Source organism: Tamandua tetradactyla, chromosome 6 (genome assembly GCF_023851605.1).
Source record: "Tamandua tetradactyla isolate mTamTet1 chromosome 6, mTamTet1.pri, whole genome shotgun sequence".
In the NCBI taxonomy this organism is placed as follows: Eukaryota; Metazoa; Chordata; class Mammalia; order Pilosa; family Myrmecophagidae; genus Tamandua; species Tamandua tetradactyla.
In genome coordinates this window covers 2062957-2082919 of record NC_135332.1, presented here as the reverse complement: position 1 = coordinate 2082919, position 19963 = coordinate 2062957, and the positions used below count along the sequence as shown (strand labels likewise).

At 40.1% G+C, this 19963-nt stretch overlaps 1 protein-coding gene across 7 annotated transcripts in view; it reads right to left on the bottom strand.

Annotated features, from left to right (window-relative positions):
- PRPSAP2 (phosphoribosyl pyrophosphate synthetase associated protein 2) overlaps positions 1-19963 on the bottom strand; it is a 63763-nt gene that overhangs the window by 36264 nt on the left and 7536 nt on the right. For all 7 annotated transcript variants that reach the window (XM_077163434.1, XM_077163433.1, XM_077163435.1 and 4 more), the window contains 3 exons: positions 18893-18959; positions 13940-14112; positions 12538-12653 (listed from right to left, as the gene is read on the bottom strand). In XM_077163434.1, the coding sequence (XP_077019549.1) occupies positions 12538-12653; positions 13940-14112; positions 18893-18959 (356 nt within the window). The remainder of the gene's footprint in view (positions 1-12537; positions 12654-13939; positions 14113-18892; positions 18960-19963) is intronic.

The window sequence follows — 19963 nt, the reverse complement described above, 5'->3', positions numbered from 1 at the left end:
TGTGGTACATCAATAAGTAGTCTTTCTTATATACCTTTCTATTGTTAACTCTTTGTACAAGTGTCATACCTTTTTGTTGTTGTTGTTGGCTGGGTGTATTTATTGATGGTACATGAAAAGGCAGGGCTCTCAGCCCCTCCCCCCTCCTCAGGAGGACTGGGGTGGAAGCTGTGGAGGATGGGCGAGTCTCAGTGTTGGGGGATCGAGTAGACCCAGCACTCCCCAGCAGCTGACAGCTTCCTTCCTCTCATGCTGTCACTGGGCTGGTGGTCCAGGGGCTCTTACTCCTTGGAGGCCATGTAGACCGTAAGGTCTACCACCCTGTTGCTGTAGCCAAATCCATTCTCATACCAGGAAATGAGCTTGACGAAGTGGTCGTTGAGGGCAGTGCCAGCCCCAGCATTAGAAGAGGAGGTGTCACTGTTAAAGGTCGCAGGAGACAACCTAGTCCTCAGTGTAGACAAGGACACCCTTTAGGGGACCCTCAGATGCCTGCTTCATCACCTTCTTAATGTCATCATACTTGGCCACCTTCTCCAGCTGGCAGGTCAGATCCATGATGGATGTAATGGGAGTGGGGATGCAGAAGGCCATGCCGGAGAGCTTCCCATCCAGCTCTGGGATGACCTTGCCCACCACCTTGGCAGCAACAGTAGATGCATGGATGATGTTCTGGGCAGCCCCATGGCTGTCACACCACATTTTCTTGGAGGGGCAGTGATGGCAGTGATGGTGTGGATGGGGTCAAAAGTCCCTCCACAATGCCAATGTTTTCATGAATGATGCTGGCCAGGGGGGTCAGGCAGTTGATGGTGCAGGAAGCATTGCTGATGACCTCGAGGGAGTTGTCATACTTCTCATGGTTCACGCCCATCACAAACATGGGGTCATCGGCCGAAGGGGCAGAGATGATGTCTCTTTCAGCACCACCCTTCAGGTGAGCCCCAGCCTTCCCCATGGTTGTGAAGTCACCAATGGACTCCATAGCATATCCAGGACCGGCATCTCCCCATCTGAAGTTGGTGGATCTCACTCCTGGAGAAGAGTCATGGCATTCCCACTGACCACAAGCTTCCGTCAGAGCACCTTGACGGCGCCTCTGAACTTGCCATGGGTGGAATCATACTGGAACATACAGACCATGAAGTTGAGGTCAGTGAAGGGGTCATTGACAGCAACAACCTGCACTTTGCCAGAGTTTACAGCAGCCCTGATGAGCAGGCGCCCAATACAGCTGAATCTGTTTATTCGACTGTGCTGGTCTGAAATGAAATCCAGACCCTAGAAAAGCCATGTTTTAATCCTAATTCCATTCTGTAAAGGTGGCCGTTTCTTTTAATCCCTATTCAGTACTAGTATGTTTGAAACTGTAATCAGATCATCTCCCTGGAATGTGATTTAATCAAGAGTGGTTGTTAAGCTGAATTAGGTGATGACATGTCTCCACCCATTTGGGTAAGTCTTGATAAGTTTCTGGAGTCCTATAAAAGAGGAAACATTTTGGAGAATGAAGAGATTCAGAGAGAGCAGAGAATGCTGCAGCACCATGAAGCAGAGCCCATCAGCCAGCGCTTTGGAGATGAAGAAGGAAAACGCCTCCCGGAGAGCTTCATGAAACAGGAAGCCAGGAGAGAAAACTAGGAGATGATGCTGTGTTCACCATGAGCCCTTCCAGCCAAGAGAGAAACTGTGACTGTGTCTGCCATGTGCCTTCTCACTTGAGAGAGAAACCCTGAACTTCATTGGCCTTCTTGAACCAAGGTATCTCTCCCTGGATGCCTTTGATTGGACATTTCTATAGACTTGTTTTAATTGGGACATTTTCTTAGCCTTAGAACTGTAAACTAGCAACTTATTAAATTCCCCTTTAAAAAGCCATTTCGTCCCTGTATATTGCATTCTGGCAACTAGCAAACTAGAACATCGACCTTCACCTTCGTGCCAAAGAGATGCGGCTGACACCGCATGAAAAGATGAGGCTGCCTGTCAAGTGAGGAGGAGCAGAGAGCAAAGTGTAATATTTTTGAAGTACCTCATGCAAGAATTTGTTTATATTTGTAATGCTAACTAGCAAAGAACATGGCTTTAAACAGCCCATTTCAATCAGTCACTTTCAATATGGCACTATTACTCATAACCTCCCTAATGAACTACCATCACCTTTATACACTCCCATACTTTTAAGTTCAATCTCGTTAACTAGTCTGTACATATCATGTAACCGTTCTGCCTTCTCTAGCTCCTGTCTACCTCTAGGTTCCCTATTTTCTGCATTTTAAGACTCTGAGTTTATATTCTCAAGGGCATTCATATTAGCAAAATCATACAGTATCTGTCCTTTTGGGTCTGGCTTATGTCACTCAGCATTATATACTCTAGGGTCATCCATTTGTCACATGATTCAGAATCTCATTTACTGGATATCAAACTCTTATCAGACATGTTTTTCAAATATTTTCTCCCACTAAGTTGGCTGCCTCTTCATCTTTTTGACAAAGTCCTTTGAGGTACAGGAGCATTAGATTTTGAGAAGTTCACAGTTATCTATTTTCCCTTTTGTTGCTTGTGCTTTGGGTGTCAAGTCTAAGAAGCTACCTCCTATTACTAAGTCTTGAAGGTGTTTCTCGATATTTTCTTCTAGAAGTTTTATGGTACCTGCTCTTATATTTAGGTCTTTGATCCACTTTGAGTTAATTATTGTATAAGGTGTGAAGTAGGTGTCTTTTTCTTTGGCTATGGGTATTCAGTTCTTCCAGCCCTACTTATTGAGAAGGCTATTCTGTCCCAGTTCAGTGTTTTAGGGGCCTTGTCAAAGTTCAATTGACTACAGATCTGGGGGTCTATTTCTGAGCCCTCAATTTGATTCCATTGGTCAATATGCCTATCTTTGTGCCAACACCATGCCATTTTGACCACTGTGGTAAAATTAGGAAGTGTAAGTCTTCCCATTTCATCTTTTTTAGTACGTTTTTGGCTATTCGGGGATCCTTTCCCTTCCAAATAATAGTTTTTCCAAGTCTTCAGAGAAGGTTCTTAGAATTTTGATTGGTGTTGCATTGAATCTGTAGATTGATTTGGGTAGAATTCACATCTTAATGATATTTAGCCTTCCTATTCATGAACACAGACTATTTTTCCACCTATTTAGATCTTCTCTGATTTCTTTCAGCACTATTTTGTAGTTTTCTATGTACTGGTCTTTTATATCCCTAGTTAAGTTTATTCCTTGATACTTGATTCTTTTAGTTACTATTGTGAATGACAACTTTCTCTTGTCTCCTCAGATCATTACTTGTGTACAGAAACATTACTGATTTTTGCACATGAATCTTATATTGCGCCAATTTGTTGAATTTGCTTATTAGCTCAAGAAGTTTCATCATAGATTTCTCAGGATTTTCCAAGTATAGTATCGTGTCATCTGCAAATAATCAAAGTTTTACTCCTTCCTTTCCAATGTGGATGCCTTTTATTTCTTTTTCTTGCCTAACTGCTAGTTAGAACTTCTAGCACAATGTTGAATAATAGTGATGACAGTGGGCATCCTTGTCCCATTCCCAATCTCAGGGGAAAAGCTTTCAGTCTCTCTCATTTGAGTATGATGCTGGCTGGGAGTTTTTCATACATGCCCTTTATCACACTGAGGAAGTTTCCTTTGATTCCTACCTTTTGAAGTGTTATCAGAGAAGGATACTGAATTTTGTCTAATGCTCTCTCAGCAACAATTGAGATAATGTGAATTTTCCCTTTCAATCTGTTAATATGTTGTATCCTTGGGTCTAAGATGATTATTTTCTTGTGTTGAAGGACCCTTGCACGCCTGCAATAAACCCCATTTAGTCTCGGTGTATAATTCTTTCAAACGTTGTTGGATTCAATTTGTGATTACTTTGTTGAGAATTTTTGCATCTATACTCATTAGGGAGATTGGCCTGTAGTTTTTCTTTTGTAGCATCTTTACCCAGTTTTTTTTTTATTAATTAAAAAAAATTAACTAACACAACATTTAGAAATCATTCCATTCTACATATGCAATCAGTAATTCTTAATATCATCACATAGATGTATGATCATCATTTCTTAGTTACCCAGTTTTGATATTAGTGTGATGGCCACATCATAAAATGAGTTTCGAAATCAGAGTGATGTTCACATAATAAAATGAGTTAGGTAGTATTCCTTTCTCCTCAATTTTTTGGAAGAGCTTTAAGAGGATTAGTGTTAATTCTTTTTGGAATGTTTGATAAAATTCCCCTGTGCAGCCATCTGGCCCTGGGCTTTTCTTTGTAGAAGTTTTTGATGACTGATTGAATCTCTACTTGTGATTGGTGTGTTAAGTTCTCCTATTTCTTCTTGAGTCAGTGTAGGTTATTTGTGTGTTTCTAGGATTTCTCTGTTTCATCTAAGCTGTCTAGTTTGTTGGCATATAGGTGTTCATAGCATCCTCTTAAGATCTGTAAAGTATCTTCAGGGCCCATGGTAATGACCCCCCTTCTCACTTCTGATTTTGTTTATTTGCATCCTCTCTCCTTTTTTCTTTGTCAGGTTAGGCAGGAATCCATCAATTTCATTGATTTTCTCAAAGAACCAACTTTTGGTTTTACTGATTCTTCCTGTTGTTTTTTCCAATTCGTTTGTTTCTGGTTTAATCTTTGTTATTTCTCTTCTTCTATTCACTTTGGTATTAGTTTTCTGTTCTTTCTCTAGTTCCTCCAGGTGAGCAGTTTTTAAGTCCTTAGTTTTTACTCTTTCTTCTTTTTGAATATAGGCATTCAGGGCAGTAAATTTCCCTCTCAGCACTGCCTTTGCCACATCCCATATGTTCTGATATGTTGTATTCTTATTTCCATACATCTGTAGATATTTACCAATTTCTCATGCCATTTCTTCTTTGACCCAGTGATTGTTTAAGAGTATGCTATTTAGTCTCCATATATTTGTGAATGTTCTGGTTCTTTGGTGATTACTGATTTCCAGCTTTATTCCTTATGATCAGAGAAAGTGCTTTAAATCATTTCAAACTTTTTAAATTTGTTAAGACCTGTGTTCTAGTTTGCTAGCTGCTGGAGTTCAATAAATCAGAAATGGAATGGCTTTTTACAAGGGAAATTTAATTAATTACAAGTTTACAGTTCTAAGGCTGTGAAACTGTCCAAATTAAAACAAGTCTACAGAAATGTCCAATCTAACGCATCCAAGGAAAGATAACTTGGTTCAAGAAGGCTGATGACATTCAGGGTTTTTCTCTCGGCTAGAAGGGCACATGACGAAGTCTGCTAGCTTTCTCTTCTGGCTTCTTGTTTCATGAAGCTCCCCAGGAGGCATTTTCCTTCTTCATGTCCAAAAGTTGCTGGCTAGTGGACTCTCTGCTTTGTGGTTCTGCAGCATTCTCAAGCTTTCTCCAAAATACTTCTTCTTTTAAAGGATTCAGTAAACTAATCAAGACCCAGGTAGAACGGGTGAAGACATGTCTCCATATAATCTGCTTAATACCCACAACTGATTGAGTCACATCTCCGTGGAGATAACCTAATCAAGTTTCCAGCCTATACTGCTGAACAGGGATTAGAAGAAACCATTGTTCCCATAAGATTGATTAGGATTAAAACATGGCTTTTCTAGGGCACATAAATCCTTTCAAACCAGCACATATGATCTATCATATGATCTATGATCTCATCATATGATCTATCCTGGAGAACATTCCATGAGCACTAGAAAAGAATGTATATCCTGGTGTTCTGGGGTCTAAGTCTATATATGTCTGTTAGGTCTAGTTCATTTATCAAATTGTTTAGGTTCTCTATTTCCTTGATTCTCTATCTGATTGTTCTGTCTATAAAGGAGAATGGTATATTGAAGTCTCCTAATATTATTGTTGAGACAACTATAGCTTCCTTCAGTTTTGCCAATGTTTTTGGCGCATGTACTTTGGAGCTCCTTGACTGGATGCATAAACTTTTATGACTGTTTCTTCTTGGTGAATTGTCCCTTTTATTAATCTATAGTGTTCTTCCTTGTCTCTTACATTTTTGCACTTAAAGTCTATTTTGTCTGATATAAATATAAGCTGCTCCTCCTTTCTTTTGGTAACAGCTGGTGTCGAGTGTCTTTTTCCATCCTTTCACTTTCACTCTATCTGTATCGTTGGGTCTAAGATGAGTCTCTTGTAAACAGCATAAAATGGACCACATTTTTTAATCCATTCTGCCAATCTGTATCTTTTAATTGATGAGTTTAGTCCATTAACAAAGTTATTACTGTAAAGGCAGTTCTTGAATCTACCATCTTATCGTTGGTTTTTCATCAATTAAATCTATTTTTTTCCTCTTTTCATCCTTTAAGTTACCGTTTCTAAAACTGTTCAATTCTGTCCCCTCCTCCAGACCTCTCCTGATTTATTTTTTCAGCCAAGAGAACTCCATTTAGAAGTGTCAGTCTCTTATTACACACACATACAGACCATCCAAAGTACACAATAATGGCTCATAATAACATCATGTAGTTGTGTATTCATCACCATGATCATCTTTAGAACATCTGCATCACTCTAGAAAAAGAAAAAAGGGGTATATATCCCATACCCCTCCCCCTCACTGACCACTAGTATTTCAATCAACCCAATTTTTTTAAACCCCTTATCCCCTTTCCATTATTATTTATTTTTTTACATATCTGTCCATACACTGGATAAAGGGAGCATCAGATACAAGGCTTTTCAGATCTATATATTCTTTTCTCATCGTATCCTTTAAGTTACCCTTGCTGGTACTCCTCAATTCTGTGCCCTCCCACAGAATGCTCTCTCCTGTTTTTTTCCAGCTGACAGAACTTTCTTTAGCATTTCTTGTAGGGCAGGTGTGCTGGTTTGAGAGGAAGTATGCCCCCTAAGAAAAACCATGTTTTAATATAAATCCCATTTCATAAGGTAGAATAATCTCTATTCAATACTGTATATTTGAAACTGTAATGAGGTCATCTCCCTGGTTGATGTGATTTAGTTAAGAATGGTTGTTAAACTGGATTAGGGGATGACATGTCTCCACCCATTTGAGTAGGTCTTGATTAGTCTCTGAAGTCCTATACAAGAGGAAACATTTTGGAGAATGAGAGATTCAGAGAGAGCAGAATGACATAGCCATGAGAAGCAGAGTCCACGAGCCAGCGACCTTTGGAGATGAAGAAGGAAAATGCCTCCAGGGGAGCTTCATGAAATAGGAAGCCAGGAGAGAAAGCTAGCAGATGACGCCATATTTGCCATGTGCCCTTCCAGCTGAGAGAGAAGCCCTGACTGTGTTTGCCATGTGCCATCTCACTTGAGAGAGAAACCCTGAACTTCATCGGCCTTCTTGAACCAGGGTATCTTTCCCTGGATGCCTTTGATTGGACATTACTATAGCCTTGTTGTAATTGGGACATTTTCTCAGCCTTAGAACTGTAAACTAGCAACTCATTAAATCACCCCATTTAAAAGCCATTCCGTTTCTGGTATATTGCATTCCAGCAGCTAGCAAACTAGAACAGCAGGTCTCTTGTTGACAAATTCTCTCAACATTTACTTGTCTGTGCAGATTTTTAGTCTCTCACCTTTCAAGGACAAATTTACTACATAAAGATTTCTTGGCTGGAAATTTTTTCCTCTTTCAGTATCTTGAATATACCATATTTCTCCCTCATGGTGCCTGTTGAGTAGTCAAAACTTAATCTTATGTGGCTTTCCGTTTATGTGGTTAATTTCTTTTTTTCTTTCTTTTAGGACTTTCTGCTTCTCTTCAGCATTTGAGTTTGATTACTATGTATATTAGAGTGGGTCTATTTGGATTTATTCTATTTGGAGTTCGATGGACCACTTTGATTTGCCTATTTATGTCTTTCGTAAGGGTTGGGAAATTTTCCCAAATTATGTCCTCAAATAATCTTCCTAGCACTTCACTCTTATCTCCTAGACTCCAACGCTTCTTACATTTATGCACTGTGCTGTCCATCATTTCTCTGAAATCCGATACAAATTTTTCCATCTTTTTCACCATTTATTATTTGCATGTTGGAATTAAATTGTCCTGTCCTCTGGTTCGCTTATTCCTTCTTCTACCTCATCAATTCTGTTGTATCTCTAGAATATTTTAAATTTGGTCTACAGTATCTTTCATTTCTGTAACATGTGCTCTTTTTCTGTTTATTCTTTCAAATTCTTCTGCATGCTCTTCTAGGGTGTTCTGGACGTCCTGTCTTCAGCCAACCCAGTGAACTTATTTAGGAGATTTCCATGGACATCTTCAATTAATTGTTCCAAATTCTGTGTCTATTCTGGTGTTTTAATTTGGTCATTTGTCTGGGCCATATTTTCTAGCATCTTCAATATGCTTTGTGAATTTTCTGCTGTCTTTGAGACATCTGATTATCTTGATAAGGTTATTTTGAAAATTGATTTCCCTCGCTCATCTAAGATTTTGTTGTTGCTTAGGTTTGCATTGAAGGTCTCCCTTTGCACTTGGTTTGTGTGCCAATTTGAAATGATGTATGTACCCTAGAAAAGTCACGTTTTAATCCTAATCCCATTTTGTAAAGGCAGCGGTTTCTTCTAATCCCTACTCAGTATTGTATGTTTGAAACTGTAATTGGATCATCTTCCTGGTGGTATGATTTAATCAAGAGTGGTTGTTAAACTGGATTAGGTCTTAATTCCATTTGGGTGGGTCTTGATTAGTTTACTGGAATCCCATAAAAGAGGAAACATTTTGGAGAAAGCTAGAGATTTATAGAAAGAGAATGCTGCAGCACAATGAAGCAGAGAGTCCACGAGTCAGCAATCTTTGGAGATAAAGCAGTAAAACACCTCCCGGGGAGCTTCATGAAACTGGAAGCCAGGAGAGAAAGCTAGCAGATGACACCCTGTTCGCCATGTGCCCTTCCAGCTGAGAAAGGAACCCTGACTATGTTCGTCATGTGCCTTCTCACTTGAGAGAGAAACCCTGAACTTCATTGGCCTTCTTGAACCAAGGTATCTTTCTCTGGATGCTTTGACTGGACATTTCTATAGACTTGTTTTAATTGGGACATTTTCTCAGCCTTAGAACTGTAAACTAGCAACTTATTAAATTCCCCTTTTAAAAGCCATTCTGTTTCTGGTATATTGCATTCTGGGAGCTAACAAACTAGAACAGTTTGTCAGCAATTCCCTGCAAAACGAAGGCCGGGACAAGAGATGCAACTCTAACTGGAGAAGTGTTGAAAGCCAGGGAGGAAGGCAGTTGACCAGGGTGCACCTTCTGCATCTTCCCAGCAGATGGCGTGCATGGCCACCACCTCCCCTCACCCAGGCCAGAACCAGACAGGTGTAAAGCCAGTCAAGATCACAGCACAGGTCTCCGCGCGCTGAGAGAGGCCAAACCTGGGAACGGGTAGTGGGTGCTGTGTACCTCAGAGGCGAATCTGCTTTTGGGCACCATGCGTCCAGTGATCCCCGCGTGGACTCACCTTGAGCCATGGGACTAAGTATTTCAACTACCCCTGCCCCCAGCAAGTCCAGATGTGCCTGTTGGTGCAGCCTGGCTCGCTCTCACATCCCTACCTCTCTGCACATGTAGGCTGTGAGCGCTCCTGGCCTCCATGGAAAAAGGACAGAAGCAGCAGGACCCAGGGAGTCTCCTTCACTGGCCAACTGTCAGAGCAGCTCAGCGCTCTATGTCCCTGCCTCCTCCCAAGGGAGGCTCCCCAGTCTCAGTCAAAACCAGGTGCCCACAGCAACCTGCCTTGCAATGGGGGATAGGCACTGTGCCCTGGCAGCAAGGTCTATGAGCACAGGTAAACCAAGTCTGCTGGCTTCCAGGATCCCCACGGGAGCTCCTGGCTGCAAGGCTGAGGGAAGGTCTCTTAAGCTGATATGGCAGAGGGCGTGTGGGAGCGCAAAGCTCCTTCAGTTTCCACTCTGGCCTGCGCGTCGGCAGCCTGCCCCAGGTACAGGTAAATGCACCCTGTCCTCTCAATCGTGGTTCCTCCACTTTTTCATCCAGGTCCTCTCTATATAATGTAGAAGTCCCTCTCTGGTCACTTGTACCCTGGAACTGCCATCTGGGTTGTTTTTCTGTCACTTCTCTAGTTGTCCATGGAGTAAGGGTGAACACAGCCTATCCTATTCCACCATCATTAGTGGTGTTTTTTAACACCCACAATCAATATATATAACTATATGGATATACACAAGAGTGTAACACAAAGAAAAAGGTCAATCTGAGAGGATGTCTCTATCAAAGCCAGCTCCTAACAGGGTGCTGCCTCTGCAGAAAGGACCAAGACTAGATTGGTGCTCAAGGGGAACTGTGCTTTAACAATGCTGTCAGAATTATTTTACACAGACAAGCACTCCTCTATTTTCCCACTATAAACATAAATTTTCATTTTTTACTTTTTAGAAAAAGATGACTTGCTGTCGTAAGGATGGGGTTCAATCCTGACTTGTTTACAGCAATGAAGGCTAAAATAGGGATTTTTCAAGTGGAAGGAAGCCCCCACCACTGAAGCAGAAGCCGTCACTAATGGGCCTTAACCAACGTGTCTGAGGAGGCCGTTTTCCTCCAGGGCAGGACCGGGCTTGACCTTGAGCTACTGGTCAGCAATGGGTGCTCCAGGCTGATGCCTCTGACCCACAGGGCACCTCTCAGGAGGAATGACTGCCATTTATGCCTAGAGGTGAGAAAACACAATAAGACTTCTTTCTTGAGTAGAAACATTCCAAAAGATCACAGGACATGACCACTAACCTATAAAAGTCACATTAAGTGCTCTATTTCAAGAACTAGCAGCTTCCCCATCCAGGCTGTTCTTAACTGGACCGTTTTCTCCTGTATACTCCGTGCTCTCCTCTCGCTTTCTCTCCCTGCTGTCTCTCTCCTTCTTTCACCATCAAGATTCCTGTCCTTTCTCTCCCTCCTTCTTTCCCTCAACTGAGAATAACAGTCTGTAATATTTGTTGCAGTTCTTAGAGTTTCTGTTTCTTATAAATAACTTTAAAGGAAACAAGTAGAATACTTTAATATACTGTTTTCCTTCAAAAATACTTAAATTAATTGCTCGAGGTCATAGAGGATATCTGGATTCTTGACAGAAACAATTCTTTTAAATATAGATAGAAATTTAGATATAGTCCTGTTATCTGCCATGTTTTAAATATAGTACCATTAAAAAAAAGTCATATAAGAAAGAAAAAATTTATGTGAGAACAAAGAGTTCATAAAAGAGCAAAACAGCTTAAGTGGAATATAAGTAAAAACTTAGAGGATTCTTAAATAAAGTCATATGAAGTGCTCTTATGTGAAAAAGTTATGAATGCAAATATATTAATATTAAATGTGTCTGCTTACCAAGACTCCCTCAAGAAAACTAGAAGACAAGTTACAAAGAGATATCTGTGAAACAAGCAACAACAAAAGATCAGGCTCAAGAATTAAAAAAGAATGCCTATAAATCAGTAAGAAACACACTACCACATGAACAAAAGGCCGAGAGTCCCTTTTCACATAGGGGGAAACATACGAAGAGAGATTCAACTTCATTAGTTATCAGAGAAATAACCAGCAGAGCCACAGCAAGATACCACCCATTCAACTGACAAAAATGTAAAATTTGATTAAAAAAAAAGATAAAATTAAGTCTTAAAACTAATATGGATCCAAAAAATATACTGCTGATGGGAATCCAAAAAATCAGTATAGACTGGCATTATCTACAAAAATTAAACATCCACATACCATAGAACCTAGCAATTCCCCTCTGGGTATATTTATAAAATCAAGACACTCTCACATACACAAGAACGTTCCCAGAGCACTAGCTCCACAGCAAAGCCCAGAAAAAGCCTGCACAGGAAAGCATGAATGAACTGAACAGATGCACAATGAGTCTGTCTTCGTATTCAAAATGGGTGAGCAGTGACCTACAACAATATGGATGAAACTCGGTAACGCAACATCTAGTAAAGAGTCCCCAAAAGATTACATGCCAAAAAATAAGTAAGTAAGTAAATAAATAAAAGATTACATGCAATTTGATTAAGTTAAAAATTAACCAGATTCAGGGTGGTGGTACCCTGGGGAAGGAGGAGCAAGGGTGTGGGCGGGGAAAGGCCCACCTGAGGAGATGTTCGTCACTATGCTAATCGTGTTTTCCTGCCGGGAGTGAACCCATGGACGCACACTCTGACAGGCAGATGGACAGAGAGAGGTGGACGGTGGACAGAGAAAAGAGGGTCAGGGTCATGTATGAACCAGCCATGAGAGTTTTTGTGATGAACCAAAGATCATGGCTAATTCAACTCTAGGGACCTGAGGTTCAAAGGAAGAGAAAATTTTAAGAGCTTAGAAAGAAATAAACTGCAGATTAAAAATAGAAAAAAATATATGGAATTACACTTGTAAAACAGAATAATGCCTTAAGTAGAACCCATCATGTTTTAATACTTCAGGGATAGTCCGCGGTAACAGAAATAGATCTTTCAACCTTAAATGGATGGTTAAAATTAAAATATTTCAGCTAGCTCACCTCTTCTTGAATATACTGTAATAAGAAGGGCGATGCTCTTAAGTTATCAACAGGAATATTGAAGAAGCCCTGAATTTCCTTCTGGTGTAAATCCATAGTAATAAGATGAGTTAGGCCTTTGAAAATAAAGCAGACACAAGCACATCAATAACCAGGTGTCCTATATGATATAAAGTACTACATAAAATAAAATACTATAGATAACACAATAAATATTAAAAAGTTGCTCTCCCATTTAAAAAAATTTAGCACTTAATTTCTCAGACTTTTTTGGTACTATGGAATGCATTATTTTGACATCAATTTAATGCCTTGAAATATCAAAGATGACAGCAACAAAGATATATCTCTAAATTCTATTAGAACTGATGACATCTTCTTGAAGTTTCATTAATAGGCCAAGGCAAAGTCCAACCTTAAGATATTAAGACAAACTAGTTTGGCCTGGAAATTGGAGGAAATGAAGAACCCTCACCCTCACTACCTCCTTTTAAAGATTATTTGAAATGATCACCAAAAAAAGTACAAAGAAGGTTCAAGGGAGGGAATTTTTAAAGGTCAACTGCCCAGAAGAGCAGAAAAGTGGCCTGTGAGCAGGGCTAAGAGAAGAATGGAAGCTTTCCAGAAGACTTAATGAGCTAGCTTGCTCCTTAGCCAGCTTCCCAGCACTGAATTTTCAAGGGGACATGCTGTTTGGGTTGCTGGGGTTTGGGTTTAAAAAAATTGGGGGAGGCGGGGTTTGACTTTTTTGGAAAGGTACAATAAGGAAACTACAATAAGTACCTGTGTTAAGATAGTGGCATAGGGGCTTTTTATTCTTTTCTCTCCAAATGCTGTTATACATACCTTTTCTAACCACACACATACATGCACACATACAAATACAAAGACACATGCACCACACAATGCACATGCGTCCTAATACACATAAATGCACAATAACTACAATGAAGATTATTCAGAAACAAGGGAAAAGTACTTAGGATGCTACCTGGACAGTATCTGGACACAAAATAATGCCTGATTATTCTGGAAAAGGAAGAGGCTAAAATAAAAATTGTTGCTATGTTAAGAGTAATGGGATCAGAATGACTTTTTTTCCTTTACAAATGACTTAAATACAATTTTACTTATCTTTCAAATACAATGTTTAAGCAAAAACTCTAGGAACAATCAGAAAATATAGGGATTTCTCACTTCCTTTGTATTTTAAGGAGTTGGGGACAGGAGAGATTTCTCTGTATTGTTTTCTCCTTGAATACTACTTGTCTTTAAAAGCTGTATTCATATTTTTCACTCTGTTCAGCCTTCTTATTTGGGTAAGACAATGCTTATAAATTTCTAACATTAGAAAACAACTCCTAGGCCAATGATTAACTATTGCTTTCTCTGCTGTTCTTACCAGCTTTGCACATCATGGATGCCAACAATTTGGAGACGATGGAACCTCTTTTTCTCATCTTGCACTGCTTGCTATAAGGAAAGTAGGGAATCACACCAATGATGCTCTTGGCACTGGAGGTCTTACACGCATATACCATGATCAGGAGCTCCATGACGGTGGTGTTCACGTCTCTATAATCCAAGACAGAGCAAATCCCTCACAATAAGGCACTTGACAATAGCAGACCCTACAACATGCCAGCAATGTGCCGCCTGCAAGTCCACTGAGACTTCAGACCCAAGGGACAGACAAAGAAACCAATGACTTGCTCTCTTCTCAAGCCTTGGCATTCCCTTTTAGCCACTGACTATAGTTCCTTTCTCACTGGAGAAAAGTATGCATTCAGAGAACTGAACTCTGCCTGCCTTCAGGCATCAGAGATGAGCTTGTCACACTCTTACCTAAAGTGAATCCCTGTAGGGATACACTAATACCCGCCCCCTCTATCCTACTGGAAGATGTCACCCCAGCAGTTCTCCCACGCTCACCTCCATTATCATTTTTTTTTACATTCCACTGGGACATGGCAATCAGCCTATGAACACTGTTGTTTTGTCCATTAAAACAACAGCTCATGACCACTTTGCTCTCCTATGTAGCACAACTCAAGATCAACCCTCATTCTTTCCCAAACACTTCAATGAGGCTTTTGCACCCATGACTCCACCAAACTGCTCTCGTCCAGGTTACTGATGGCTGAACTCAACAGGCAATAGTCAGTCCTTCCCTTCATCAAGCCATCAGCGGTGGCTGTCCTGGACGGCGGTGCCATTCCTTCCTACACTTTATGCATGTGGACTCCAGAACTCCATTCTAGACGGCTCTCCTCTGGACTCACTTCGCACTCCTTTGGTTTCTTTTTGCTCATTCCTCTTCTCCCCCACTTCCTAAAGTTGGTTTGGAGTCATAACCCATTCGTTTTTCCCTTTCTCTTTCTATCTTCCCTCATCCCTTAGGGTTCTCATTTAATTTCACGGCTTCAAATATGCTAGTGACTCTCACAAACCTCTCTTTAAAACACTAGTCTAGCAAATTCAATCGTTCCTTGACAATTCCATGTGAATGTCTAACCGAGATCTCAAAATTTAACTTACTAAAAACTGAACTCCTGCTTTCTCCCCAAAAGTCTGCTTTGGTCGACCCTTTGCCAACTCAGTTGATGGCAACACTAATTCTTCCAGATTACCAGGACAAAAACCTTACAGTCAAGATTTTATATGCAGAAATATCCCAAAGAATCACAAAAAATCTAGCAAGAGTTCATATACTTATTCAGCCAAGTTGTAGGGTACAAGATCAACACACAAAAAATCAGTTGTTTCTACACATAAGCTAATTGAAAAAGAAATTAAAAACAATTCCACTTATAATAGCATCCAAAAGAATAAAATACCTAGAAATAAATTTAACAAAAAAGTGAAAGACCTCCCACTAAAAACTAAAAACACTGCTCAAAAAAAAAGAAAGAAGATCTAAATAAATGGTAAGGCATCAGTTCATTAATTGGAAGATTTATTATTAACAGAAGCCAGACAGGGGGTGCACAGGTAGTTCAGTGGTAGAATTCCTGCCTGCCATGCAGGAGACTCAGGTTCAATTCCCAGCTCATGTGTCCCACATCCCACCAAAAAAAAAAAATGTGAACAAAATTCCCTATGATACACATATCACATATCTGCCTGTGTGTGTGTGTATAGATGTAGAAATATACATATGTAGAGAGGCAAACAGAAAGTCATTGGTACCACTTATACCAGCACTGTCCAATGGAAATATAATGCAAGTTTAAATAAATATAATTAAAAACAACACAACAAAACACAAGCCAGACACAAAAGGCCACATATTATATGATTCCATTTATATGATATATTCAGAATAAGTAAATCCATAAAGACAGAAAGCAGACTGCTGGTTGCTCAAGGCGATAAGAGAGCGAGGTACAGGGAGCAGTGGTATAATGAACATGAGTTTTTCCCTTTATGGGGATGTAACTGCTTTAAAACTAGATAGAGATGGTGGTTGCATACGTTGTAAATGTACTATACGCCACTTAATTGTTCACTATAAAACGGTTAATTTTATGGTATGTGAAACTTACTTCAACTAAAAAAAAAAAAAAAACAAAAAATCTTCAATAAGATTAGGTGCTGATTTATTTCTCATCAGAAACCGTGAAGGCAAGAAGGCAGTGGGAGGACATATTTAAAGAGTTGAAGACAAAAAATTGCCAACAAAGCATCTAATATCCAGCAAACATGTCATTCAAACACGAGGGAGAGAGCAAGACATTTCCAGATGAACAAAAGCTGAGGGAGTCTGTCACCACCAAACCTGTGCCCTTTAAGAGATGCTAAAGATTGCTGTGCAGGTTGAAAAGAAAGGACGCCACACAACAGATGAAGCCACGTGAAGAAAGGAGCTCCAGTGAAGGTAACATCAGGGGTAAATATAAATGCAGTACTATTGTACTTTTGGTTTTTAACTCTCTAAAAGGCAAACGTATGAAATGTAATGAGAAATCAGTGGTTTGGGACTCATAACGTATAAACATGTAATTTATGACAAGAACTACAAAAAGGCAGGGGAATGGAGGGGTATCGGAACACAGTTTATGTCCAGTATTGAAGCTAAGTTGGTATCACAGCAATTAAGATTGTATAGCTTTAAGATGCTAAATTTAAGCCTATAGAAACTACAAAGAAAATATTGGAGAATATTCAAGCTTATAAACAGAAATTGGAGTATTGGCTGCCAGAGACAGGGCAATGAGAAATTAAAGTAAAATGGGTATAGGGTTTCTACTTGGGGAAATGAGAAGGTTTTTGTAAAGAAAGTGGTGAGGATGCTGCAACATTGTGAATATAATAAGCCCATTAAATGGTATGTTTGGGAGTGGCTGAGATGGGAAAGTTTAAGTTGTATCTATGTTCCCACGATTAAAAAAAAATAATAATAACAAATAAAGAGACAATGACAATTAAACTCAATAAATGATCTTGGATGGTATCTAGCAAGGGAGGTAAAAAGGCTCAGTTTTTTCAAACATGAAAAACTGGAATATAGGGAATACAGCCAATGAGCGCAAGGTCAGTGTTAAATTGCTTGAACTTGACAACTGTACATAAGGTGGCTACATAAATGAATAGCCTTGTCCTGAGGAAAAGCACATGGCAGTATTAAGTATTCAAGGAGCATGACTGATAAGACCTACACTCAAATGCTCAGAAAATGGATTGATAGACAGATAGACGGAAGATAGAATGACAGCAAATGTGGCCAATATTAGTACTGGTGGATCTAGGTATCTGGGGGTAGGTTAGAGTTCTCTGTATGGGGTATTATTTTTATTACTATCTTGTAAACTTGAAAGTTTTAAAAAACAACAACAAAAAACCCTTAGAGACATCCCAAGCTCCCCTCAGCTTCAGGAAGTTGCCACATCTCACCACTCCACCACAACAGCCTGGTCTGAGCCCCTTCTGCCTCTCAACTGGATGCCTGTGACAGCCCCCTGCAGCACAGGTCCCAGGCCTCGCTGCACCCACTGTAGTCCCTGTGCCTCAGCTCCACACAGCAGCCAGCTTGATCTTGATAAAATAAATGCCAGATTGTGCACTCCCACGCTTAAGACCCAGAAACATTTTCCCATTTTGCCCATAGTAAAAGCCAAAGGCCTGACGGTGGCTCCCAAGATGCATTCTAAATCCCACCTGATGTCCTGGGTGGGATCACAGCTCTTTCTCCACGTGGCCCATCACAGTGGCCACCTGACTCCCTGTCCATTTCATGCATGTCTGGCTCACTCCCACCCGAGGCCCTGGTGCTCCAGGTTCTCACTGCCTGGGTCCCTGGCTAACTCTTTCAGCTTCAAGTTTTAGTTTTTGCTCAAATCCCACCCTCTCAATGGGGCCTACCCAGTTACCCCTCCACCAGCTTGCCACAATGACTCCTTACTCCTGGTCTCACTTCTATTTTTTTCCATTGCCCTTGTCACCCTCTGACATACTAGATAAGTTATTTATTATATTTACTGTGTCTTCCCCCACAAGGATATGAACTCCACATGGACAAATACCTTTCTCTGTTTTAATCACTTACGCCGCTCATGCATCCAAAACCAACTAGAGTAGATAATTCCATAAACGCTTGATGAATGAATGAGTAAATGGAAACACAGTACATGTGAGTGACAAGATAGGTAGTCTGTTGATAGGCAGTGAGCAGACTCTCAATTTCAAACAGTAAGATTAGATGAATTAACCAGGAATGGTGAGTTATATCCAGGTTCTTAAAGAATGCTCCCAGGACCAGCATTTTTCTATGAGCTGGAACAAGGACAAATAATTAGTCTTCTTTGGATTACAGGAAAATTGAATAAACTGACAGAATTTCCTTAATTCAAATTTTCTCTTTCCAAAACTGTTAAATTTGACAACTCTCAGTATTAACTGTTTCATGGTGTGTCATGTTAAGACCACAACATCCAGGTTTCCTGCCACCTGGACAAATCTGAGATCCACTGGGTACACCTGCCCCTTAGGACAGACGAGTACAAAACAAGACACAGGTACAGAAAATCAAGGGGATGCTGGGTAGTTACACAAGAGCAATGAAAAACTGGCAAAACCAAGGCTGGAACAGAAGGACTTAAGAATGAAATTAAAATAAATAAAGGGAAAGAAATTAAAGGAGTTGAAGATCGGTGGAATTACAAGAGAAACTCTTCTCAAGTCCTGAATTCTAAGTCTGATTTGCCCTCCAACACCTAGATATCACCCTGGATAAACCATGTACCTCTGTGCATTTATCCAAATGGAATCACACCTATCTACATGGGAACCCAGGAGCCAGAAGCAATACTCAAGCCCAGATAGAGACCTGGAAAATACCAGCCTGGATAATACTCACTTTGAAACAGTTTGGATGATGAAAACGTCTTTTCCCCTCACAGATTCTTGAATTTGTACTCTTGTCTCTGTCAGGCAAAAGAAAAAACAGCGTGTGGTGGGGAAGGTATAGAGTTTATATTTTTAAAAATGACACAAAATATTTGCATTATTCCCTGATATTATAAAATAAGGAAACGAACTTTCATGCAAATCACCAGGTTTCTGATGCTCTAAGAGATCATACACATACTGCCATCGTTCACACTTTTTAAACATATTCAGTTATATGACACCTTAAGAGGGAATTACATTTCTGACCTGAGACAAGTACATCTACCCTTCTCCCTCCTTGGGTGGAGGCAGTGGGTACTGCAGTATACTATCATTCTGAGCACAGTGTCTTAAAGGAGATATGTATCATTCATTCAACCAGCATCTGAGAATTTACTGGCATAAAACGGTATATCTTATGAGAACAAAGGTAAATAAAGTCTAAAATTCCTACTCTCCAAAGATGTGTGATCAGTCAAAGGAAACAATTAGACAAACCCAGAATGGGGCATTCTATAAGACCTCTTCAAAAAGTCAATGTCCAGGGAAGAAACAGGAAAAGGTGAGGGGACTCTTGGTTTTAGAGGAGGAAAAAAACAAACAAACAAAACAAAACTATGACAAAAGACTCTTTAGGACAACTGGGGAAATCTGAATATAGACTTGATATCAGATGATTCAGAATTATCATGAATTTTCTTAAATGTGACAATGCCATTGTACTCATGTAGGATAGTCTTCATTCTTAGGAGGCACGTGCTCAGGTATCCAGTGCTAAGTGTCCTGACGTCTGCAACACACTTTCAAACGAATCCACGTACACAGTCATGAGGTAAAACATTTATGTATACATATGCAAGTTCACTGGACTAGCCTTTCATCTTTTTTGCATGTTTGAAAATTTTTCAGGAAAAATGTTGTAAAAAATGTAACACATGTTTGCAAAGAAATGTGGGGTGGTGAAAAGAGCATTAGCGTCAGGGAGACCTGGATTGAGCACCGATGCCACCACTTCTGGGACCTTGTCACTTCACATCAT